This window comes from Anolis sagrei, chromosome X, assembly GCF_037176765.1.
Source record: "Anolis sagrei isolate rAnoSag1 chromosome X, rAnoSag1.mat, whole genome shotgun sequence".
Taxonomy (NCBI): domain Eukaryota; kingdom Metazoa; phylum Chordata; class Lepidosauria; order Squamata; family Dactyloidae; genus Anolis; species Anolis sagrei.
Window position 1 is genome coordinate 64740436 of NC_090034.1, and position 25858 is coordinate 64766293.

A 25858-nucleotide genomic window follows, 5' to 3' on the forward strand; every position below is an offset into this window, starting at 1 on the left:
TAAAAGCCCCCCCCCCCCCCCACCGAAAGGGATTTTAAAGTCTCACATGACTTTCCCAGTCTTTCTGTCAGCCTCACAAGAGACTAAGATTCGCTGCAAGAGGGCAAGTGTGACAAGCTGAGATGTTGTACGTGTGTGCGGGAAGGGGGAATTGTCAAAAAGCAACCTGCTCCTTTTCATTCAGAGAGAGGGTAGTCTGCCTGGATGGGAAGAAAAGCAAGGTGTAAAACCAGGAATGAGATGAAATAGAGTTCTACAGAAAATTTAGAGAATGTATATTTGATCTGAATAAGCTTTCTAGTACCACCTGTAAGAAAACGGTGGTTTAAGCAGAACGACAACTACTGTATTTCACTGATTCTAGGAGGCCACAGATTCAAAAACACAGCCCTTGTTGAGTTCTGATTTTGGGAAAAATGATTTTTTGATTGTAAGTTGCTGTTGCCACAGTGGGGGACAGAAGGAAGAGCCGCCAGCCCCACATTTGCCCCGTAGCCTACAGTCAACTACGGCCAGGTGCCCAGCCCTGCAGGATGCCCTTTGCCAGTCCTTCTTCTCTCCAGGCCCCAAGCCAAAGGGCAGCACCAGGCAGGAGTGGTCAGGCGAGGTGAAGCATGGAGGAGGGAGTGGGTGGGCACCTGAGGATCCAGCAGCAGGGGAGGCTTCCTTCCTGGCTGACTGACCTAAGCCTCTTGATTCCCTCTGCTACACTGATGCCTGTAGCCTATCCCATTTCTCCATCCATCCTTCAGCCAAGGTGGAGGAGTGGTGGCAGAAGTGGTTCCTGGTCCTGGCCACACAGCGCTGAGCAGCTCCCTGGTCCCTCCCCTGGCAGCAGCCCCAGACCCAGGAGGCAGAGGCAGAAGGGTATCCTGGGGACAAGGATGGGGAGCTCAGCTTGCCAGACCTCTCCACCCCGATCCAATAGGTGAACCAAAGAGGAGGAAGGTGAACATGAGCCAAAAATGTCATGTGACAGCTAAAAAAGCCAATAGGATTTGGATTGCATAAATAGGAGTCCAGGGAAGTCATGCTCCCCCATCTATTCTGCCTTGGTCAGACCACACCTGGAACACTGTGTCCAAATCTGGGCACTGCAAATGAAGGGAGATGTTAACTCTAAACTGTAATGTGTCCAGCGGAGGGTGACTCAAAGGATCAAGGGTCTGGAGAACAAGCCCTTAAAAAGTTGGGCATGTTTAGCCTTCAGAAGAGAAGGCTGAGAGGAGACATGATGAGGGCCATGAATCAAGAGGTGAGGGGAAGTCATAGGGAAGAGGGCGTAAGCCTATTTTCTGCTGCCCTGGAGACTAAGATGCAGAACAATAGCTTCAAATTACAGGAAAGGAGAACCCACCTGAACATGAGGAAGAACTATCTAACTGTGAGGGAGAGAAGTGGAAAAAGGGAGAAATCACCAAAGAATTCAAACAAATAGCCAACACCTGTAGGGAAAAGGTCCGCAAGGCTAAAGCACAAAACGAGCTCAGGCTTGCCAGGGACATTAAAAACAATAAAAAGGGCTTCTTTTCTTATGTCAGTAGAAAAAGGAAAAACAAGGAGGCGATAGGGCCTCTTCGAGGAAAAGATGGGGCAAGGCTGACAGGGGATAGGGAAAAGGCAGAACTACTTAATGCCTTCTTTGCCTCGGTCTTCTCACAAAAAGAAAGTCATCTTCAACCTCAGCAAGACGGAGTGGATGAGGGATTAGAGGACATCCAACCCCAAATTGGGAAACAAGTCGTCAAGGAATACCTGGCCGCTCTAAATGAGTTCAAGTCCCCAGGGCCAGATCAACTACACCCAAGAGTACTGAAGGAACTGGCGGAAGTCATTTCGGAACCATTGGCAATCATCTTTGAGAGTTCTTGGAGAACAGGAGAAGTTCCAGCAGATTGGAGGAGGGACAATGTGGTCCCAATCTTCAAGAAGGGAAAAAAGGATGACCCAAACAATTACTGTCCGATCAGCCTCACGTTGATACCAGGCAAGATTCTGGAAAAGATTGTTAAGGAAGTGGTCTGCAAACACTTAGAAACAAATGCGGTCATCGCTAATAGTCAACATGGATTTATCAAAAACAAGTCATGCCAAACTAATCTGATCTCGAGTTACAAGCTGGATAGATGCGGGGAATGCCGTGGATGTAGAGTACCTGGATTTCAGTAAGGCATTCGACCTTCTAGCAAACCTTCTAGCAAACCCATGACCTTCTAGCAAACAAACTAGTCCAATGTGGGCTAGGCAAAACTACGGTGAGGTGGATCAGTAATTGGTTAAATGGATGAACCCAGAGGGTGCTCACTAATGCTTCCTCTTCATCCTGGAAAGAAGTGACGAGCGGAGTGCCGCAGGGTTCCGTCCTGGGCCCGGTCCTGTCAACATCTTTATTAATGACTTAGATGAAGGGCTAGAAGGCAGGATCATCAAGTTTGCAGACGACACCATATTGGGAGGGATAGCCAATACTCCAGAGGACAGGAGCAGAATTCAAAACGATCTTGACAGACTAGAGAAAAATGCAAGATACTCCACTTAGGCAGGAAAAACGGAATGCAAAGATACAGAATGGGGGACAATGTCTGGCTTGAGAGCAGTACGTGTGAAAAAGATCTTTGGAGTCCTCGTGGACAACAAGTTAAACATGAGCCAACAATGTGATGTGGCAGCAAAAAAAGCCAATGGGATTTTGGCCTGCATCAAGAGAAGCATAGTGTCTAGATCTAAGGAAGTAATGCTACCCCTCTATTCTGCTTTGGTTAGACCACACCTGGAATATTGTGTCCAATTCTGGGCACCACAATTGAAGAGAGATATTGACAAGCTGGAATGTGTCCAGAGGAGGGCGACTAAAATGATCAAGGGTCTGGAGAACAAGCCCTATGAGGAGCGGCTTAAGGAGCTGGGCATGTTTAGCCTGAAGAAGAGAAGGCTGAGGGGAGATATGATAGCCATGTATAAATATGTGAGAGGAAGCCACAGGGAGGAGTGAGCAAGCTTGTTTTCTGCTGCCCTGGAGACTAGGACACGAAACAATGGCTTCAAACTACAAGAAAGAGATTCCATCTGAACATGAGGAAGAACTTCCTGACTGTGAGAGCCGTTCAGCAGTGGTACTCTCTGCCCCAGAGTGTGGTGGAGGCTCCTTCTTTGGAAGCTTTTAAACAGAGGCTGGATGGCCATCTGTCAGGGGTGATTTGAATGCAATATTCCTGCTTCTTGGCAGGGGGTTGGACTGGATGGCCCATGAGGTCTCTTCCAACTCTATGATTCTATGATTCTATGAGAGCTGTTAAGCAGTGGATCTCTCCGCTGAGTGTAGAGGTGGCTTCTTCTTTGCGGGCTTGTAAACAGAGGCTGTGTCAGGGGTGCTTTGAATGTGATTTCCTGCTTCTTGGCAGAATTGGGTTGGACTGGATGGCCCACCAAGGTCTCTTCCAACTCTAGAACTCTATGATTCTAAGGAAGGGAGCCGGGCCATCTGCCTGGGGGCCTGGAGGAGAGAGGAGGGAAGGTGGCAGAACCCTCGGGGAAGCCCTTCTGTGGAGGGAGTGTCCTTCCCACAGGACTAGGCTCTTCATTGGAAGTTAATTGGAATTTGCAGGCCTTGTTAAGCGAAGCAAGCAGCACAGAGCAAACAGCACCATCCAAGATAGCCAAAGAACATTGGCAGCAGGAGCTTGGAGGAAAAGGCAGTGTTTGTCCATTGCAGGCTGCCTTTGACCTCAAGGAGCCCCTGGTGACTGGCTCCTTGCAGACTTGGGCCCTGACTGCAGAAAGGCCCAGCCGAAACACCTGCTGCCTCCTGAGGCTGGGCCATAAAAGGAGGATGCCAGCAGAGAACCAGTCATACAGCACCATCCAAGACAGCCCAGAAGACCTTGGGTCATTGGTTCTCGGCCTGTGGGTCCCTGGATGTTTTGGCCTGCAGCTCCCAGAATTCCCAGCCAATTTATTGGGATTTTTGGGAATTGGGGGCGGGTGCATCTGCATCTGAGGTAACATGAATTGGGAGGCACTGCCTTAGGATCATGAGAGGGGAAGGGGGACGCCCTGGTAGGGTGCTTAAAGGATTGGTCCAGTGTTTTATTTGTGTACGGGGTTATTATGTTTAATGGTTTTAAGTGTTAGTTATATGCTTATTGTTTCTAGTGATTTTATGTTATGTTTTATATGATTTGTATAACGAGGCATTGAAATTTTGCTTAGATGTACAGGGTTAGTCAAAATGCATAGGCCAAACATACATACAATTGTATGTATGTTTGGCCTATGCATTTTGACTAACCCTGTATGTTGTACACCGCTCTGAGTCCCCTGAGGGGTGAGAAGAGCAGGATAGAAATGAAGTAAATAATAATACTAATAAGAGCAAGGAAGAGAGAGAGAAAAACCAGAACTCGGATCCCAGATCTAGCTTTCTGGGGATTGGCCAGGATAGCCAACTTCCTTCCTTTAGCCATCGGTCATTACCATCTTTTTAAAAAGTAACCAACACATTTAGGATGCTTGTGATTCTAAGGTGCACTCCATTTTTTGACACTCCATTTTTTGGGGAAAAGTGTGTCTTAGAATATGTGAAATACGGTATTTGAGAATGTTTTACCCAAATAGGCTGTTCAAAAGAAGATCACAGTCATGAGCACTGAAAACTGCCAAGAAGTCAAGTAGTTAAGGTAAAAGTTTCTGCTGACATTAAGTCTAGTCATGTCCGACTGGGGGGTTGGTGCTCATCTCCATTTCTAAGCCGAAGAGGTGGTGTTGTCCATAGACACCTCCTTAGTCATGTGGCAAGCATGACTGCATGGAGCACTGTTACCTTCTCACTTGAGCAGTACCTATTGATCTACTCACATTTGCATGTTTTCGAACTGCTATGTTGGTAGAAGCTGGGCCTAACAGCAGGAGCTCACCCACTTCCCGGATTTGAACCACCAACCTTTTGGCCAGCAAATTCAGCAGCTCAGCGGTTTAACCCACTGCACCACCAGGAGCTCCCCAAGTTTTTAACACAATCATAAACCCTTTTTTGTTCAATAATCAAGATCATTTCCTTGTCAAAATGGAAATTAAGTCTTAGAAAAATCTTTTTTGATTTTGTCAGAACCTACAATGAAAGAGATACAAGTTATTGATTTTCCAAGGGTCTATGGAGACAGCTGAAGAAGGTTATCATCACAAACATGGAGGACACTAGAATGGGTTCTCTACCAGTCATATTCTTTCTTCACATTCATTATATAGAATATACACAATGTTTCCTAGTACAATATCTCCGACGTATTTGTCTCAACATTATTTTTCTTCCTCACCAATACTTTGCTGACAAAACAAGACTGCACAGTATAATACTGCAACTGTCACATATAATTTCCTTCTGTCCTTAAGAGTTCTCATTGCCTGTTTGGCACCTGTGCTTTCACAATGTTCTCAGTATTTTCCTGGGTTATATTAGCCTCTTTCAGCCATGTTAGCACAATACATCATTGAAGGACCAATTCAATGATTTTATACCTCAATTTATACTTCTATTTCAAATAACCACCCAGAAGTTTGTATCTGTGTATAGCAAATGCCAAATAACATGCACAGGTTTAAACAAATATAATTAACTAATAATTAGACATTAGATTTACAATTTGAAAAGTGGTATTATATGTTTGGGTGGACTTAAGGAATATTGTGAACATAAACATGCAAAAACATAGGATACACCCTCATACGTATGTTAGTCTTATACACTTAACTGTTACAGTGAAAGATAAACCATTTGATAAGTACGACAGAGAAGGAAACAGGAAAGCACAGAAACAATGGAGTTGTGAGAAAAGAACAACTGACGTTGCATTTATAAAGTATTGCTTCCAAAATATTGCCCATTTTTATTATATTAAACCAGGTATAGGCAAACTTGGGCCCTCCAGGTGTTTTGGACTTCAACTCCCAGAATTCCTAACAGCCTCAGGGCCCTTCTTTTTTCTCCTGAGCTGCTTAAGCTGAGGGGGAAAAGGAAGGGTCCTGAGGCTGTTAGGAATTCTGGAAGTTGAAGTCCAAAACACCTGGAGGGCCCAAGTTTGTCCATGCCTGTCTTAAACCCACCCTAGACACAAATCAGAAATTACAACCTTTTCATCTACTGACTTATTTAGATAAGAAGAAGAATAGATATATTTTTTTGGTGTATCGTTTTATACATAAGGCAGCTGAAGAAAGAATATGCCACCCTTTCCACCATGATCAGGCAGTGTTTGGCATAAATCAATTTGACTTGTTGACAGATTATGGTCAGCATCATGCTTCACCTCCACGAAATCATACATAATGACTGTTTTAATGACTGTTATGATAATTTGGTTAATTAATTGCTATTGTTTTAACTCTGTATGTATTTATGGTTTTATACTGTGTTATTCATTGTGGCATCGAATTGTTTCCTTTTGTTAGGCGCTCTGAGTCCCCCCCCCCCCGGGGGGGTTGAGAAGAGCGGGATAAAAATGCTATAAATAAATAAGTGGGACATAATTCCCAAATAAATGTCTTCACAGATTGTGTGGAAAAGCCTTTCAAACTTTGTTAAAGGAATTAACTTAGTGCTCTCTCTATATATATCTCTGAATTAATTTTGAAGGTAAAGGTTTTCCCCTGACATGAAGTCTAGTCATGTCCGATTCTGGGGGGTGGTGCCAGAGTTGTCCGTAGATGCCTCCAAGATCATGTGGCCGGCATGACTGCATGGAGTGCCGTTACCATCCTGCAGGAGTGGTACCTATTGATCTACTCACATTTGCATATTTTCGAACTGCTAGGTTGGGAGAAGCTGGGGCTAACAGTGGAAGCTCACCCTGCTCCCCAGATTTGAACCACCAACCTTTCAGTCAGCAAGTTCAGCAGCTCAGTGGTTTAACCCGCTGCGCCACGAGAGGCACCATTTCTGAAGAGCTGTGTTTAATTATGGGTAGCAGTTGTAGAATTATTTTGCTCCCTTGCAGTTGTAGAATTATTTTGCTCCCTTAAATTGTCCTTGCTTTGAATGTGAAGACTTGTGGCAATTTTCAGTTCCCAAATCTAGTACTAGTGACAGAGAAGAGTTTTTGAGAAAACGATCCTTTTTAAAACAAGTTGTTAACCTCCAAAATTATAAAAAATCAAAACACATACTGAGCATTTGAAATAAATTGGAAATCTCCTGAACAGGATGCAAAACCTGAACATTTTTTCACAAGCACAGCTCGCCTGATGATGATCCACTGTGTCTTCCACTATATTCACTATATGTTGCACAGGTAGTATGCATGTGTTTTCAAAAAGAAGAGTTTCAGAGGACTTTGGGATATGCAACGATAAAAACAAGCTAACATGGAGGAATAAGAGCTGATTCAGTCAGAAGTGCATTCATTACTCTTGAGGTTATTTCACACAAGCCAGGATCACAGAAAAACCAGCCACCACACTGTCAATGCAAGGAGCACCAAAGCAGACATCATGAAACGAAAGTGTGGAGTAGGAAAAACTCTAGGGTACAGATGACATGTTTTGAGTGATTTCTGCTCCTCGGGCATTGGAATAGAAATCTTTCCCTGGGCTTCTTCATTTGTTTGCTGGGACAAAGTTCCCTCAGTAGATGCGTCTTGCTTTTTAGCATTCTCTTCATTCTGAACTAACAGATGATGTTCCTGCGTCTGCTTTCATGGTAGAAGATCAAGAGAAGACAGAGAGATGAACAAAATGACAGATGAAAAGTGCTCAAAAATGATGCTTAGGGATGTGCAATGACAAAAGTCACAGAAAATGCCTCAGACTAAATAAGATTGCATGTCCTGTTGGCACATAAAAGAGCTTGCTCCAATAATCTCATCAATCGGGCCAAAACGCTTGGAGAAACCAGTCATTTGCAAACCAGTTCTCTGTTATCAACAATACTCTCATCTCATATTAACTCCGGCTATATACTGAAATATAGGTGCAAAGTTAACTTACAGAAAATGTGTGAAGCCATCATCACCCTGATGTATTTTTTTATATAAACTGTTGGTCATGACTTCGTGCCCAATGCACATCTTCAAAATGGCTGGATCCCTGTAAGCTCTCACACCTATATGGCTGTAAGCTCTCACACCTATTTTGTGGTGCAAATAAAACTATTTAAGTTTTGCAATTGTATTGCAATGGAAGAGAATATCAAAATTTCCACATCAAAATTATATAGTAGTTAAAGTGCAAAGTATTCCGTTTCTTAAAACTCAGGAAAATGATTATTTTAATAGCAAGATTAGAAAAAAATGGATTTTGCTGTACATTTCACCTGTGACACTTGTGTGTACATAATGTGAAACAATCTAGTAATTCTATATGAATTAGCTCAGACTGGAAAACCTGTTGGAAATCCTTGTTTTAAGAAGTTAAAAAGAGATGTGGATCCCATGAATCCTGCTGTGTATGGTATATAAAGGAGCTATCTAGGACAGGAAAAATTTGGCTCTAAGCTCTTTCAGTTGAGTCAGATTAGATTGATATTTGGGGACAGGGTCTTTGCACACCCCTAAGTGGTGGGTTGCAGGAAAAAAGTAGCTGGGGTGCTGGCCAGCAAAAAGGAAATGAAGAACATGAGAGTTAAAACAAAAAAACAGGGAAAAGAGAGGGAGACAACATAAAGAGAATAGGGTAGAGTTAAACCTTCATCATTGCTCATTCTCGCCAAATATATACCAACATCTTCATGCAACTTTGTCAATGAGCCATGCACTAAAAATAAATAAAAATCCAAACTGAAAAGCTGCAAAAGCTTGCAGCAGTGCAAATCTTTTTACTGTGTTAGATCATAAGGTTGTGAGAGAGAAAATTACTTTAAATAGCAGCCAAAATTAAATGTCACCAGCAGCTGCTCTTGAGGGTTTCCGTTTTGCTTGGTGCCAATACAATAGCAAAAGTCTACTTCAGAAGCACATATCAAAACAGCAGCTTTACCTCTGGCCCACCAACCTTTCTCTCATAGGACTGAAATGTGGCTTTCTTGACCTGGCATAAAGTATGGAAAGTTCAGTTGTCTTGCAAATGATAATGATCGTAACAACAACAACAATAACAAAATAAAACTTTATTTATATACCGCTCCATCTCCCCGAGGGGACTCAGAGAGGTTCCCAAGTGATATCACAAAACATACAGAGTGAAAACAACATAACCATAAGATTAACAAACAAACTATAAACATAAAAATTGTCGCCATAACACACATATATTAAAAGTAATCATGCTGGATCTAGTTAAAATAAGAAAAACATAGACACCAGTGATGGCTAATTATAATGCACTACTCATGCTGTGTAAGACATGAAGTTAACAGACTAAAGATGCCTACAATTGCCTCTAATTATTCTAAAAAAAGTCCACCAGTCTATGTTATTACTGAAACAACATTTCTGCAGAAATCAAAGTAAAATCAAGAAATAGGGAAGAATTCTCTCAAATTAGTATCAAGGAACACTGCTCTCAAAAAAGCAGAACACACAAATAAACAACTTCCATTATTATCAGGAGGGCGACTAAAATGATCAAGGATCTGGAGAACAAGTCCTATGAAGAGCGGCTTAAGGAGCTGGGCATGTTTAGCCTGAAGAAGAGAAGGCTGAGAGGAAACATGATAGCCATGTATAAATATGTGAGAGGAAGTCTCAGTGATGAGGGAGCAAGCTTGTTTTCTGCTTCCCTGGAGACTAGGACATGGAACAATGGCTTCAAACTACAAGAAAGAAGATTCCATCTGAACAATAGGAAGAACTTCCTGACTGTGAGAGCTGTTCAGCAGTGGAACTCTCTGTCCCGGAGTGTGGTGGAGGCTCCTTCTTTGGAGGCTTTTAAACAGAGGCTGGATGGCCATCTGTCAGGGGTGATTTGAATGCAATATTCCTGCTTCTTGGGAGGGGGTTGGACTGGATGGCCCATGAGGTCTCTTCCAACTCTATGATTCTATGACTCCTTTTTCTTTTTAATCGTGTCAGAAGTGACTTGAGAATATACTGCAAGTTGCTTCTAGTGTGAGAGAATTGGCCATTTGCAAGGATGTTACCCAGGAGACGTCTGGATGAGTTACCATCCTGTGGGAGGTGTCTCTCATGTCCACGCATGGAAAGCTGGGGCTGACAACAGCAGCTCACCCCATCTTACGGATTTGAATGCCGACCTTCAGGTCTTCAGGTCAGCAGTTCAGTCAGCAAAAGGATTTAACCCACTGCATCACCGTGGTTCCTATTTCCACTGCAGCTCCTATGTCTACTCCTTAACAAGCAAGCATTTCACCACCCATTTGTTGTCATCAAAGCTTCCTTAGCCAAACATTATAGGTTCTGCATTCAATCTCAGCAACATCAACAAAGTATTTCACAGTTCATATATGTATATTTCAGTGACTATGAAACTAAAATGAACCATACAAACACCAAACTCAAACCCTCTTATTATATACCACAATCAGATAATAATAATAATACTAAGATAACTCAGTGTTAAAAATACACTAAGCGTGTATTACTGAATACCACACCAAAATTAATGGGCTTGATTTAAAAAAAAACGCTAACGAGGAACAGCGGCTTGTCCCATTCTACAAAGCTTCTACACAGAACTCATACAGCACAAGTTCTTACGCATCTCTGAGTACAAAAGGTCATACAAGTTGCTACATAAGTACATTAATATTTTTGGATTACATTTATCTTTACTTCATCCAACTTTTTCACACACAGTCACTTTTGTGATGCCTACTATACATGGAAGGACACCTTTGGATCCGACCAATATAACTACAAGTATATTAAACAATAGACTAATTATGTCAAAAACATTTTGTTGGTAATACAGAACCTAGATTAATACTGTGAGAGAGCTGGATCAATTGTTCTGTGATAATAGTAAATGACACTTGAGATATGCAGCCATAAGCTGTACTGAAACTATCTGCTAATGTGGGTCGTATGCACTGGAAATGCTATTAATGAAAGGTGAATTAAGCTAGAATTTGAAAATATCCCATTCAATATAGAGAAAAATGAATCAGTAATAGAATGTGTTAATGTTTGTTTACAAAAGTTATTTCATTTCCTGAAGAATTAAAAAAACTGTTTAATTAAAAGCAGAGCCAAACATATTATCCACTTCATGTTACATAAAGTACTCACTCCTCCTACTCCTGAAGGAATCTGCCCATTGATGTTAAGAGTCCTGAAGGGAGAATGAGTGGATAAGCGCTTGTCCCATTCACTTGGCCGAGGCTCAGGAACAGATTCCATAAAGTTCTTTTTCAGCTCACTGATGTTTGCATGATGTTTCTTTATCTCCTCTTGAGTTTTATCTAGATCCTGTCATAAAAAATAAATCCAGAATAAAAACCATGGATCAATGTGTTTAAAAACATAATTATCATTTTTCGAACTGTCAAACCTGCTGTACTAAATGGATCAACCTCCATTCAGCTATATTCTAAATGGAGTATAGCTAATAATACATAAACCAAACTAAAATGCATTGGAAACATCACCTGTTTCTTCTTCCCTAAGATGTGGGTGGGTGGGGAGACTTTACCAGTGGGGAAAAAAATATTGCTATCTACCCATGTATTAAGTCTACCTCGTGTGTAGGTCAAAGGCAAAGTTTGGGGTTAAAAAGTATGGTTTTCATTTATTATTAATCTTCTATTATTATTATTATTATTATTATTATTAATTATTATTATATTGGAGCCCCCAGTGGCACAATAGGTTAAACCTTTGTGCTAACAGGACTGAAGACCAACATGTCAGATGTTCGAATCCAGGGAGAGCACGGATGAGCTCCCTCTGTCATCTCTGGCTTCCCATGCGGGGACATGAGAGAAGCTTCCCACAAGGATGGTAAAACATCAAAACATCTGGGCCTCCCCTGGGCAACGTCATTGCAGACGTCCAATTCTCTCGCACCAGAAGCGACTTGCAGTTTCTCAAGTTGCTCCTGACATGGAATAATAATAATAATAATAATAATAATAATAAATAATGGAACCCTTGGTGGCGCAATGGGTTAAACCCTTGTGCCAGCAGGACTGCTGACCAACAGGTTAGAGGTTTGAATCTGGGGAGTGCTGGTTGAGCTCCCCTCTATCAGCTCCAGCTCCCCATGCGGGCACATGAGAGAAGCCTCCCACAAAGATGGCAAAACATCAAACATCAGGGCAACTTCCCCTGGGCAACATCCTTGCAGACAGCCAATTATCTCACACCAGAAGCAACTTGCAGTTTCTTAACTCGCTCCTGATATGAAAAAATATATATTATTATATTTATTTATACCCTGCTTTATCCCTCCTGGAGGAGACTCAAAGCGGATTAACATAAAAGCATCAGCATAACAATTTAAAATATACAAATATAAATATGCAAACATCAAAACAGGATTAAATATAAACAGCATTAAAAATTCCCAGTTTAAAACCACTGAAACATATTTAAAGTTAAAAACCACCGCACCCGATGAATTGATCTTAAAAATCGGTAGGCTGTTAGGAATTGTGGGAGTTGAAGTCCAAAATACCTGGAGGGGGGCCCAAGTTGGCCCATGCCTGGTATATAGAGTAATTTCTAGTCAATTTAAAAATAATTTTCATTTAACAGCCTTGCTATTTACAATAAAAAAATTAATTCACACTTCAAAATTCACCATTGATATTTACCTTGCTTTTTGTTTATTTCTAATGTAATTACTTTCCCAATGCATAACAAATATGATTAGCACCTTTAAGGCTGTAATCCTACACTTACTTACCTGGGAATAAGCCACACTAACTACTACTACTAAACTCAGTAGGACTTACTTCTGAGTAGACATGTATAGAATTGAGCATTAAGAGATGATTTCTTATATCTGTTTATTCCTGTCTGTATTGCACTGCTTGCAAAGAAAGCAGACTAACATTCTTTTTTTTTTTTTGCAATGTATTAATATAAATTCACTTGAAGGATTTAAAATATTTTCTGAACTTAGTAAGAGAGTCACTAGCAAATAGAGTTTTGAACATACATTGCTTCCCAATGTAATATTATTTACTTGGTTGACAGTTGGAGAAGATACTTTTTTCTTCTTGTCCTAGCTTATGCAAGAAGATGTGTTGGGGGGTGAGGGACAAAACATATGTAGAAGTAACCTGTCACAAGTATTAGTTATTACTAAAATCACTGATTTCAGCTGAAAGGTTTATTACTGGCGTGGGGAAACTTTGTCCCTCCAGGTGTTTTGGACTTCAACTCTCACTATTCCTAACAGCCGGTAGGATTTGTGTCTGTAGGAGTTGAAGTCCAAAACACCTGGAGGGACCAAGTTGGCCCATGCTTGGTTTATTAAGTAAGAACAGGTTGTTTACCCGCAATTCGAGTTGAGTGATCATTTGTGCTTTCATACATATTGGTCTGTGCCTGGGCCAAAGATGTCAAAACCTTCAAGAATCGAGAAACATTGAAAGTAACCCCCCACCCCATCCTAATTTTATGTTCCTGCTTTCAGTTAAGAAGAAAAGGTTTAGCAAAGAAGCTAAACATCTACCAATGTGCTACCAGAGAGGAACAGGAGTCTAGAAGGTCCCGAGATCATGATTCCTACAGACACAAATCCATATGTATGATGCAAATATGCCACGATAAAGAAAAAAAACCCTGTTTTGGTTACTTTTGAGAAGTATTAACCAATTGTTTATAAAAATGCAACGATCACAGTAATTAGCTACTTTTGGCCCTATGACCACAACTATTGTATCTTAAAACTAACTTTCTAAGTTATGAAGTGGTTTGAGGAAGGAATAGATAGTGATTATCGTTGGAAAGCTTGTAGAGTAGGCCTGGGCCAACTTCAGCCCTCTCTCCAGGTGTTTTGGACTTCAACTTCCACAATTCCTAATACGTGAATTGTGAGAGTTGATGTCCAAAATACCTGGAGGGAGGGCCAAAGTTTGCCCATGCCTGTTGTAGAGCATTATTATTATTATCATTAATAATACTAATATAAGTGTGGCAGACAATAGGCAAGGAAATCATCTACAGGTAGAACTACAACTCTGAAAGGGAATTTGAGGTCGATATCTTGGTACATACCAAATGACTGGAGTAGCTCCAAATGTCAAGTTTAGGACTGAATGGTATATCAGAGAATTGTGTTCTGGCTTATAATTCTGTGCTATGACAAAGTATGAATGAATTATAGTTTTCCTCTAGCAGAATACAACAAATGTCTTAGATAAGTTTATTCGCCAAAACACTACACTTGGAGGGCCACCATCGTCGGGCTACAAGGGATCGCCTAAGTAGGTAAGTTTATGTGCTGTTTCCCTTTAGACTGTATTTCCGCATTGAGATCTCTCTGATCTCTTCATGTAGCTCCACCTGGAAGCAGCTAAATACATCTAGCTTACTTCGTTCATATGCTGATTTCATTTATTTTATTGTTCAAAATGCTGCAGCCAGGTTACTCACAAAATCGCCTATGAAATGCCATGTAACACCAGTGCTGCGACATTTACATTGGTTCCAATTGATTATCATGGTCTGTATAAGATGCTAGTCCTGACATTTAAAACTATATATGGCCAGGGTCCATCCTATCTTAGAGACCGTCTCTCCTTCTTCCATCACCGGAGGTCGACACGTCCTTCCCAACGTGATTTACTCTATATACCGGGTCCTAGAGAAGTGCATTTGGAAAGTACCAGGCGCAGGGCTTTCTCTATTTCTGCCTCTGCCTTATGGAATTCCTTGCCTCCCTATATGAGAACTATGCATGACTTAGTGTTGTAGTACAGTGTGCTGATCAAGTTACTACTAGTAGTAGAAGGGGAAAGAGGGCTGCTCAGGTGCTGGAACAAGAGCAGCAAAGGAAGCGAATTAGGGAGATATTCATGACACCTACAAATACTGAGTCATTCGAAGGTTTCACAGACTCTGAGATGGAGGAGGAGGGAGATGGGAGTAGAGGTTTGAAACGGGTTACTCGGGAGCAAGAGTCAGATGAAGAACGGGAAAGGAAGCGGATCCATGAAATACTTAATGCTCCAACTGAGGAGGAAGACTTCATGGGGTTCACAGGGAGTGATGGGACTGGGAGTGATGACGGAGAGGAGGATGGGCTAGATTGGACCTGTGTGCAGGAGATCAGGGACATATGTACTCAACCCACATCAAGTGATGAGTTTGAAAGATTTTCGGGAGATTGGAAACCCGGTAATACATGGGGTGATCTAAGTCTTGATAGACGCTGGAAAAGTTGGAGGGATGGGCGGTGGCGAGCAGCTGTGGAAGCCAAGTCACCTGAAAGTGATGAAGACAGGGTGGAGAGCACTTCATCATCCTATAATGAGATATAGGATAAAAGAAGGTATCAAACATTGGGGACTTTGCAGCAGGCAAAGTGTTGTAATTGGGCTTGGGACTTTGTTGCTGCCATTACTTTCGCCTTGGGTCCTGGGACTGCAGATCGCTGTGTTTCCGTGCTTCTACTGACTGAAATCCTGTAAGTGCTGACTTCTACTTCCTTGCTGACTTCGGATTGTTTTTGGACGACGACATCGCGTTTTGGACTTAAGTTCTGCTTTTGGACGTGCCTCGACTTTGGACTGTTTCCTGACTACATTTTTGCTTGCTTCCACCTTGCTACCTTGTGTTTTGTGAACTCTGTGATTTTGAAGCAGTTTGCTTGAACTTTTTGTTATACTCCAGCATAATCCGGATTATTCTCCAAGTTGCATTTTTTGCATAGTAGTTTGCTACAGACTTTGTTTTCTTGCTAGATACACCGAGTTAAGTGTTTCTGAGCTATTTTTGTTACTTTAATAAACCTTGTTTGGACCTTTTACTTGTGTTTGGCTCCTTTAATGCTTCTGGTTCACGACATTTAGGGCCTTTTACTCTAGAACTTAAGACCTGGCTTTTTATTAGAGCATTTGACTTATGTTAATTTATTAGTATCTGTTTGTATGTATTTTATTCTGTACTATTTCGCTATGTAAACCGCCTAGAGCATCTCGGATGGAGGGCGATTAATAAGTAATTAAATATGATCATGATGAATTAGCCAAGTGCTTTGCCTCTGTGCTTCCATTAATTGGGGTTTTTTTTTGGCCAAACAAAGTCAGAGCATATATTTTGCCACAATGCTAAAGGGGGGGGGGGGGAGGGGGGCCTAAGAAATTATTCAGAAATATCTCAGGACTTTGTTCTGTGCATAAACCTGCAACAAAATAGTTAAATTATCACGTGAAGTGTATAAAGATGTGTTAGCAACAAGAACTGGTCCACATGTGCAGTGTAACAGAGACATGTATGGCAACGGCAAAGACAAGTACATTAAGTTGAAAACCTCTTCTAGGAGGAGAACACTAGATTAAACCATTGATTTTAATGAGACTAAAGATCATGGCTGAACAGCCTCTTGACAAATTATCTCCTGTTGACTGGATTACACGCCACTTTAATGATTTCCAAAATTCTGCATAATAGCCATCACCCCCCAAAAGCTGCAAAGCATTACATTTCTTTTTAAAAAGCACATGAAAAGGGACACTGTTGAAAAAATATATATTGACTGCTGTTTCTATCATTCTGACTAAAACACATCACAAAGGAATAGAGTCAGTATAAGAAGCCACACATTTTACTAAATCAATGATATATGATTGGAATATCCAACTTCATCAAGAGTCTGTAGTTGTGGGGTGAACTATAATCAAGCTTGCGTGACCTTAAGGCTAAGTGTCCAAGATGCATCGCATCAAAGGCACATAAAATTTGAATGACAGAATTCTAAAATTGTAAGTTGGAAAAATTTGAAATACAATGAATACCCCTTGGCAAGAATATGCTCTTTCTCCTCTGTGGAGGGAGCAATGAACATTTTGGAAAATGGGCTTTCAATAAAAAGCTACAGTGGTATTTTTTATTAAATTGCCTAAATTTTTGGATGCTTATGGGAAGTTATGCCATCACGAGTGCGTTTAAAACACTGTAGAGGATGTTGGAATATAATGGCTACCTAAATACATTAATATTGTTCAGTTTGTTTTTTTATTTTTACCTTTTCATTTCACAGAGATTTAGATGTAGCTCAGCCTTTGTTGGCTTCTAAAGGGATAGCTGGACATATTTCTACTATGTATGTATGTATGAACACGCATGTGAGTATACATACATACATACATGTGTATGTATGAGCTAAGTAGCTAAGAAACAGATTACATTATGTGCAGCAAAGATTCATAGGTTAGCCTGGCATTTCAAAGTAAGAATGGTAAAATCTCTTTGCACTTCTCCATCAGCCCCTATTCTGAAACTATTGCACAACCTCCTAGCCCTCTGAGTTCGGTATTTATTACTGATCAGGGTATGGATTGTTTTATGATGTTGTGTTATGTTACTATGATGTGTTTATTTTATCTTTTTATTTTATTGTGTCATGTTTTAATCTATGTTTTTCTGGGCTCATCTCCATGTAAGTCATCCAAGTCCCTTTGGGGAGATGGAGGCAAGATATAATAATAATAATAATAATAATAATAATAATAATAATAATATGAAAGCATAAAAAATTAAGCCAGTCAATGTTGACCTGCCCAGGCCAGTGTTCTGGCTTGATCTGACGTAGCTTCCTTTTACCATTGGAAAATATGCATTTAAAAGCCCCTCTAAGCTTTCAAAATGCAAGGAAATTATAGCAACTGAGGAAAAAGCCCTCAGTTGCTATAATTTTAACATGTAGGATATGTTTGTTTTGTTCAGTGATCTGAAAAGAAGAATGGTGTTTCTGAAGTTGTATTGTGTGGAGTGTGACTGTAGTGCTTACCACACAAGAATGAGGACTAAGCTCAGAAGGCTAAATGAAACATTGCTATACTCCAGCTTCCCAAAACAACCACATGCATTTTCTGGCAAAAGAATCCCTGGGTTGTTGTAGGTTTTTTCGGGTTATATCGCCATGTTCTAGAGGCATTCCCTCCTGACGTTTCACCTGCATCTATGACAAGCATCCTCAGAGGTAGTGAGGTCTGTTGGAACTAGGAAAAAGGGTTTATATATCTGTGGAATGACCAGGATGGGACAAAGAACTCTTGTCTGTTGGAGCTAGGTGTGAATGTTTCAACTGACCACATTGATGAGCATTTGATGGCCTGGCTGTTGTTTGGTGTGGTTTGTTAGTGCCTGGGGCAATCTTTTGTTGAGAGGTGATTGGATGTCCCTGATTATTTACTCTCTGTTGTTTTGCTGTTGTAATTTTAGAGTTTTTAAATACTGGTAGCCAGATTTTGTTCATTTTCAAGAATCCTTGTTTCTAGAGCAGACAAAACCTGCTGGTAACTCTGAAGAATAATGATGGCAATTCTCCATGACAGAGATAGTGTAACTGCAGAAAGATTATCTTTTGCCTTCTCATGAAATTGTGTTACTTACTAAATAGAAATACTGACACTTTTGATGGCTTTGATTGGTTCTTTACCTCATTCACCATCTTAAATTAATTCTCTGTGGCAGAAACTGTGGTAGGCTTGGGGAGCAATTGATTTAGGGGTCGATTTTCCACTCCACGGAATTCCAAAAATGGGAAGGGGACTCAAACCAGAAGTGGCCTATACATCTAAGGACCCTTCCACACAGCCCTATATCCCAGAATATCAAGGCAGAAAATCCCACATTATCTGAGTGTGGACTCAGATAACCCAGTTCAAAGCAGATATTGTGGGATTTTCTGACTTGATATTCTGGGATACAAGGCTGTGTGGAAGGGCCCTAACTTTGAAAAAAAAGCTATTGTTTCATATTACACAATGAGGTCCTGCAACCAACATACAAAGTAAGTTCCGACTCCTCCTGGCTTCTAGCAGAGGGACTTCAGTGTCTTTTTTTAGTTTTTAAGAAAAATAAGCTGTTGGGAGTTTAGAAGGATGAAGGCCCCTTTTACATTGTCCTTATATCCCAGGATCTGATCCCAGATGATCTTCTTATCCCAGATTATCTGGCAGGGGAGGCTCATATAATTCGGTTTAAAGCAGATAATCTGGGATCAGATCCTGACATATCGGGCAGTGTAGAAAGGGCCTAAAAGTTCCACACATGAACAAGGAAGAGGCACGTTAAAATCCTAGTGTGAGTCACAATCCCGTGGGCCCATGGTTTGAAGACTACTGTTTATAAATCTAACCAAGGAATCGCATTAATGACATTTTGGAAAGATAGTTTAAACGAAGAGCTATCCCAATCATATATTTTAGGGAACCACAACAGGAAAAATCTAAAAGATAGGAAAAATGATTGCACAATGTCATGTTTATTGGCATGCAAAAGCCTATTTTCCACCACTTCATGCAAGAGCATGCAAAAACAAAACAAAAACCAAATGTAGCAGCAGAGGAGGAAAAAGAGTTCAGCAAAGAATGCGGAAGGTCCAGGCAAACACAACTGAAAGAAGCTTCAAATTCATACAAACCTCCAACATTAAATTGCTATGTCTTATATAAATGTTTTCACCATCTAGCCTCTTTGATCTTTTCTGTGAAAGTGAAAGAAAGGGGGGGAACAAACAAATAAGCACAAAAAAATTAAGAAGGTTGTTCTTGCAGGATTTGGCAAATTGGAAAACAAAGAAGGCTAAAGTAACATTTGGAGAGGTGTGAGATGCCAATTTGGTGTAGTACCACAAGTTTGTGGAAAAAATCTGAGGAAGATGTAAGACCTTTCTCGTGAATTGTAAAAGAATGGAATGAGGTATATACAATTCATTAAAAAGACAGTTTCCAGAGCTTCACTGGCTTACTTGCATTTCATACACTGCCTCAGTTCAATGAGTAACTGATCTACTACTTTCTCTGTAGAAGTCTGGCTATTGGAGTGATTTAGTTAATTATGCAGGACATCAGAACTGTCCTCAAGGCATTGCATCCAAACATTATTTGTGAAACGAGTATTAGTTAAAAAAATATCCCTAGGTTGAAGTTGACAAACATTTCCTCTTACTTTACAGTCAAACCGTCTCTCATTCTTCAAATACTGATTGTTCACAGTTCTTACAAATGAATAATTCAAGTTTTAAAGAACTGAGAAACCTCAAATAGAAAATATGATTCTAAAAAAGTACAGTTCATTTAGGACAGAGTTGGCTATTCTATGGGCAAACAGCAGCTCTTGTTGAAAATACAAGCAAATGAAGATGCAAGAACACTGTCTTTTTAAACACATCACATATGCATGAGTGATATGACAAGTTTGCTTTGATGGAAGAGAAAAAAAGCTAACCTTCCTCATTCTTATTGGTTCTTCCTCTTTCTCTGCACGCTGCTGTTGTGTGATAAGTAAAAGAAGACAAAAAAGTATGTTTATTTATTCATTTTGAAATGGAGGTTTGAGTTTCCCCCCTCTCTGTTTTTTTTTAAACAAGAAAGAATGCAAGGAACTGAATACAACCAACATACTGTTGATCACCATTGATGGTGAGACTGCTATTTCAATATGGATATGTTACGTTAAAAAGTAAGGTGGCAGAAACATTTTGGTTTGGTTAGTAGGGCTTTAGATACAGCTTTGTTACAAAAATAGCTATTTGTTTTTGAAATACTACACAAACATGCAGTAAACTCACATGCGGTTAAGAAATAAGTGACACCATATCTTACAGCAATAATTTGTAAGTTCAACATCCCTTTTTCAAAAAAGTCAGTTTGAATTCAATGTTATAAACATTTCTTCCCAAGTTTTTCTTGTGACTATGCTTTTCAAAACAACAGGTAATGAATACGATACAGACAAATGCACACGTGTCAAATGCAAACATGCATTGCTAGGTTCATGATTCCCTGAAAAATAAGTACAAGATTTGTGAGAACTCTGTACTGCTTTGAATGTGACTGGGTGAGCTGATGCTGACTAGTCTGAGAGGAAACGAACAGGTGGCCTACCTGCAACCACATTTCTTTGAGGCGTCAATTGTGCACTCCCACATAGGGGATCATTCTGAGCCTGTATGGAGATTTTCAGAAGCTTCTAGTAACCCTGTCCCCTCACTCACATGGATATATGCCATGAATTCCTACCAAAGTCCAGCTCCAACTCTGCCTGTAGAGGGGTAGCATGAAGAGGGGAAGTGGGTGGTTGCACTCAAAGAACCTATTCTTCTCCATGGTCTCTGTGACTCACACATATATAATATGTGCAGCCTGTGTTCATGTGGAAATTGCTTGATCTTGATGAAGTACAGGTTTGTGTGAACTCCCCTAACCCAAGAGAGAAGCACTGTTGCCACTATCACTGCCACTTAAACTGTAGGTCTTGACCCCCTTTGCTCAATGTTGGGATCACAAAAAATTTGGCAACAGTAAAAGATTTCTGAACACCATCCATTTACACAAATCTGTTGGCAACAATGTACAGTGTGTTAAAGTGGAGTGAAGAAACTGCTTCCGCTGTATTCCAAGAAAAGGAAAAACAGCCTGTTTAGCAAGCCTTGTAAATGACGAGTTGTTTTCAGTAAATGTTTGATTTTAAACCTATTTTATATACCTACTAGCCGTCCCCTGCCACGCATTGCTGTGGCCCTGTCTGGTAATCTGGAAAATGGGGGTTCTGTGTGGGAAGTTTGCCCCAATTCTTTCGTTGGTGGGGTTCAGAATGCTCTTTGATTGTAGGTGAACTACAAATCCCAGTAATTACAACTCCCAAATATAAAGGTCTATTTCCCCCAAACTACATCTGTGTTCATATTTGGGCATATGGAATATTCATGCCAAGTTTGGTCCAGATCCATCACTGTTTGAGTTCACAGTGCTCTCTGGATGTAGGCGAACTACAACTCCCAAACTCAAGATCAATGCCCACAAAGCCTTTCTAGTGTTTTCTGTTGGTCATGGGAGTCCTATGTGCTACATTTGATTCAATTCCATCATTGGTGGGGTTCAGAATGCTCTTTGATTGTAAGTAAACTATAAATCCCAGCAACTACAACTCTCAAACGACAAAATCAAAACAAAAATTGAGTGAAGGACATACATTGGGTTGTTAGGTATATGCTGTCCAAATTTGGGGACAATTCGTCCAGTGGTTTTTGAGTTATGTTAATCCCACAAACTAACATTACATTTTTATTTATATAGATATACCTGGGCCACATAAAAAATTATTGGGCCAAGAAAGGTCATGAGTAGAAAAAGTATTAGAAGCCCTGGTTAATATCACTGAAGGCAACTAGATAGACTGGATTCATACATCTCCCTGTCTAAAGAAGATGCTATCTATCTGGGGAAGCTAAGCAAGAGAGACATATGATCTATGCACAGAGCATTTTTATATATATAGATGTTCTGCGTGTAATGAGTGCCTTAAAAACAAAAGAACCACACCAAATTTGGCAACAAAATGTCTCACAACACAAGGAGTGACCATCACTCAAAAATTATGATTTTGTCATTTGGGATTTGTAGTTGCTGGGATTTATAGTTCACCTACAATCAAAGAGCATTCTGAACTCCACCAACGATGGAATTGAACCAAACTTGGCACACAGAACTCCCATGTCCAACAGAAAATACTGAAAAGGTTTGGTGGGCACTGACCTTGAGTGTGGGAGTTGTAGTTCACCTATATCCAGAGAGTACTGTGGACTCAAACAATGAAGGATCTAGACCAATCTTGGCACAAATATTCAATATGCCCAAATGTGAACACTGGTGGAGGTTGGGGAAAATAGTCTTTGACATTTGGGAGTTTTAGTTACTGGGATTTATAGTTCACCTACAGTCAAAGAGCATTCTGAAGTCCACCAACGATAGAATTGGCCTAAACTTCCAACATAGAACCCCCATGACCAATGGAAAATACAGGAAGCATTTGGTGGGCATTGATCTTGAGTTTAGGAGTTGTAGTTCTCCTACATTTAGAGAACACTGTGGACTTAAACAATGAAGGCTCTAGACCAAATTTGGCACAAATACTCCATATGCAGTTGAAAACAAGGGAAGAATGGCTTCATTTCTTCTGTTTCTCTTATTGTTTTGAACTACTCAGCCAATTAAAAGGCTATACATTTCTTGCACTGGTACATGCCATATACCATCTTGTTCTGGAAACCAATAAGAATTTCAAAACTCACTTCACACCTTCATACTTTTCTCATGTGCACCTGTACATACGTGGTGAACAGTGATGGTCTAACACACCTGGACTCCTTCAGTTAACTCTGTTTTTGATTTCTCTGCTGGAGTTTCTTCTACTTTTGCTTCTTTTCTAATGGTTTCCTTCTCAGGTTTAGTAATTGCTGACTCCTTGTTATCAGGTACAGGAGGTGAAGTTGGTTCAGCTAAGTGACTCTGAGCAATAGCCGGTGCAGACGTAGGGCGTGGGCTTCGGTCAGGTGTAACCACTGCTACTGCTAAGTAGAAACAGGGGTAGGTTTTTTAGTCAAGAGTGAAAAAAAAATCTAAGATCCCACCACCACCAATAACAAACGAAAAAGAAGGGAAAAAATTAAGTAAGCAGTGCAAAAGGAAGATGTGAAAAGCAGTTGCAATATTTAGGATATATAGCTCTCCTGCATCTGCTGTTAACAATAAACTTCGGCCCTCCAGGTGTTTTGGACTCGGTAGGCTGTTAGGAATTGTGGGAGTTGGGAGTCCAAACACCTGGAGGGCCAAAGTTTGCTCATGCCTGGTATATACTCATGTATAAGTCTAGAACTATTAGTTACAAATTGACCCCAAAATATGGGTCAACTTATTTCTGGGTCAAATTTAACTGCTGTACCTTAACTCCTATATGAAAAGGAGCTGGCCCCTTTTCTAAGTATAGTGGCAAAAGGCAAGAGTTTAAGCCATTCTGGGATAAAAAGAAGCAGCAACCCCCTCTCCCTACTTTCTCCTCCGTTGGTTTGGTGAAGGCTTGGATGGGAAAATGGCGGTGGCAGCAAGGGCAGCTGACTCTCCGAGGCTGCATTAGTGCGCTCCTCTCTACTCAGAATAACCCTCGACTTATCCACAGGGCATATCAAAATCCTTAATTTTCACCCCAGAACTTACGCTCAATTTATGTGTGAGCTTGACTTACACAGGAGTATATACAGCAAGCAAAATTTGATACTCCCGGAAGAACACAGATTAGTAAGAAACAACCAGTATTGTCTAAAAAATAATCACTACAATTATGTCATCAGCAGGTTACTAATATTTAACATCATAATGGCGTACTGAAGCAGAACATTTGAGTCCTTGAAAGTTAAAAAAGGACTGACAGCCTTCCTAGACCTGAGAGTGGCCATCACTTCTGTCTTTGAAAAAAAGACACTGGCCTAAAACTTTGCCTATACTGTACACCCAACTTAAACAACATGGCTCCTCTCTGTTTCAACAGGCATAGATCTCAGTATGGATGAAAATTCCTTCCTGTACTGCTAATAATAATAATAATAATAATAATAATAATAATAATAATAATCTTTATTTATACCCCGCCACCATCTCCCCAGGGGGGACTCAGAGTTGCTTACAAGGGGCCAAGCCCGGACAACATATTACAGCGGAATAAAACCAAAAACATAGACAACAAACAACATCATCAAAATTACATAGACAGAAAGAAAAAATCCAGTAAACACAGTCACGATAACAGTGGGCAGCCCACATGTACAGGATAAAACAATTAAAAGACTCCAATGAGATAAAAATAGGAGCAGGTTGTTTGCAGGGAGCTCATAAAAGACAAACAGAGGTGTGAAACTAAACTTCCCACTTGGAGGGCGCGTGCTCCAGTGGCAGAAGCGTTGAGGGGAGCAATAATATCATGAGGGGAGCAATAATATCAAGCCCTATGAGGAGCGGCTTAAGGAGCTGGGCATGTTTAGCCTGAAGAAGAGAAGGCTGAGGGGAGATATGATAGCCATGTATAAATATGTGAGAGGAAGCCACAGGGAGGAGGGAGCAAGCTTGTTTTCTGTTTCCCTGGAGACTAGGACGCGGAACAATGGCTTCAAACTACAAGAAAGGAGATTCCATCTGAACATGAGGAAGAATTTCCTGACGGTGAGAGCCGTTCAGCAGTGGAACTCTCTGCCCCAGAGTGTGGTGGAGGCTCCTTCTTTGGAAGCTTTTAAACAGAGGCTGGATGGCCATCTGTCAGGGATGATTTGAATGCAATATTCCTGCTTCTTGGCAGGGGGTTGGACTGGATGGCCCATGAGGTCTCTTCCAACTCTTTGATTCTATGATTCTATGTTGTACACCTACTCGTCAAAGGCACAGCAGAACAGCCAGGTTTTAAGGTTCTTTTTGAACGTTTCTAGTGAAGGGGCTTTCCTGATCTCTCCAGGTAATGAGTTCCAGAGTCGGGGGGCCACAGAGGAGAAGGCTCTCTCCCTTGTGCCCATAAGACAAGCTTGTGAGATTGGTAGGGGTGAAAGGAGGGCCTCCCCCAAAGATCGAAGGGCCTGGGTTGGTACATGAAGAGAGATACGGTCACGAAGGTAGGCAGGTCCCAAACCGTTTAGGGCTTTGTAGGTGATAACCTGTACCTTGAATTGGGACCGGAAAATAAACGACAGCCAGTGGAACTCCTTAAACATCGGAGTCGACCATTCCCTATAACTAGCTCCAGTTAAGTACTGTCAAACACTTTAGTTCTCCTTCCTGTAGAAATGCTGCCATTTAAAAAACCCTTAACCTAAGTTTCAATATAATAATGTTGGGTTAACACACCGGTTTAGAGGTGCCATTAGAAAACACCCTTACAAAGTCTCTTTCTACATCATCTGAAATGCAGAAAGGGATTACACTGCAGTTCCTCTTATCGTATAACTTCAGAAAGGGACAGGTCCGTGGTTCAAA

At 40.8% G+C, this 25858-nt stretch overlaps 1 protein-coding gene across 10 annotated transcripts in view; it reads right to left on the reverse strand.

Moving 5' to 3' along the window:
• Window positions 1–25858, reverse strand: part of EPB41 (erythrocyte membrane protein band 4.1) — a 199458-nt gene that overhangs the window by 39371 nt on the left and 134229 nt on the right. For 5 of the 10 annotated variants that reach the window (XM_060784647.2, XM_067473651.1, XM_060784642.2 and 2 more), the window contains exons 12-15: window positions 23204–23415; window positions 20292–20333; window positions 19486–19548; window positions 11175–11354 (exon numbers count right to left, since the gene is read on the reverse strand). In XM_060784647.2, coding sequence (XP_060640630.2) covers window positions 11175–11354; window positions 19486–19548; window positions 20292–20333; window positions 23204–23415 — 497 coding nt within the window. The remainder of the gene's footprint in view (window positions 1–11174; window positions 11355–19485; window positions 19549–20291; window positions 20334–23203; window positions 23416–25858) is intronic. The other 5 variants (XM_060784643.2, XM_060784640.2, XM_060784644.2 and 2 more) reach the window with 4 other exon arrangements.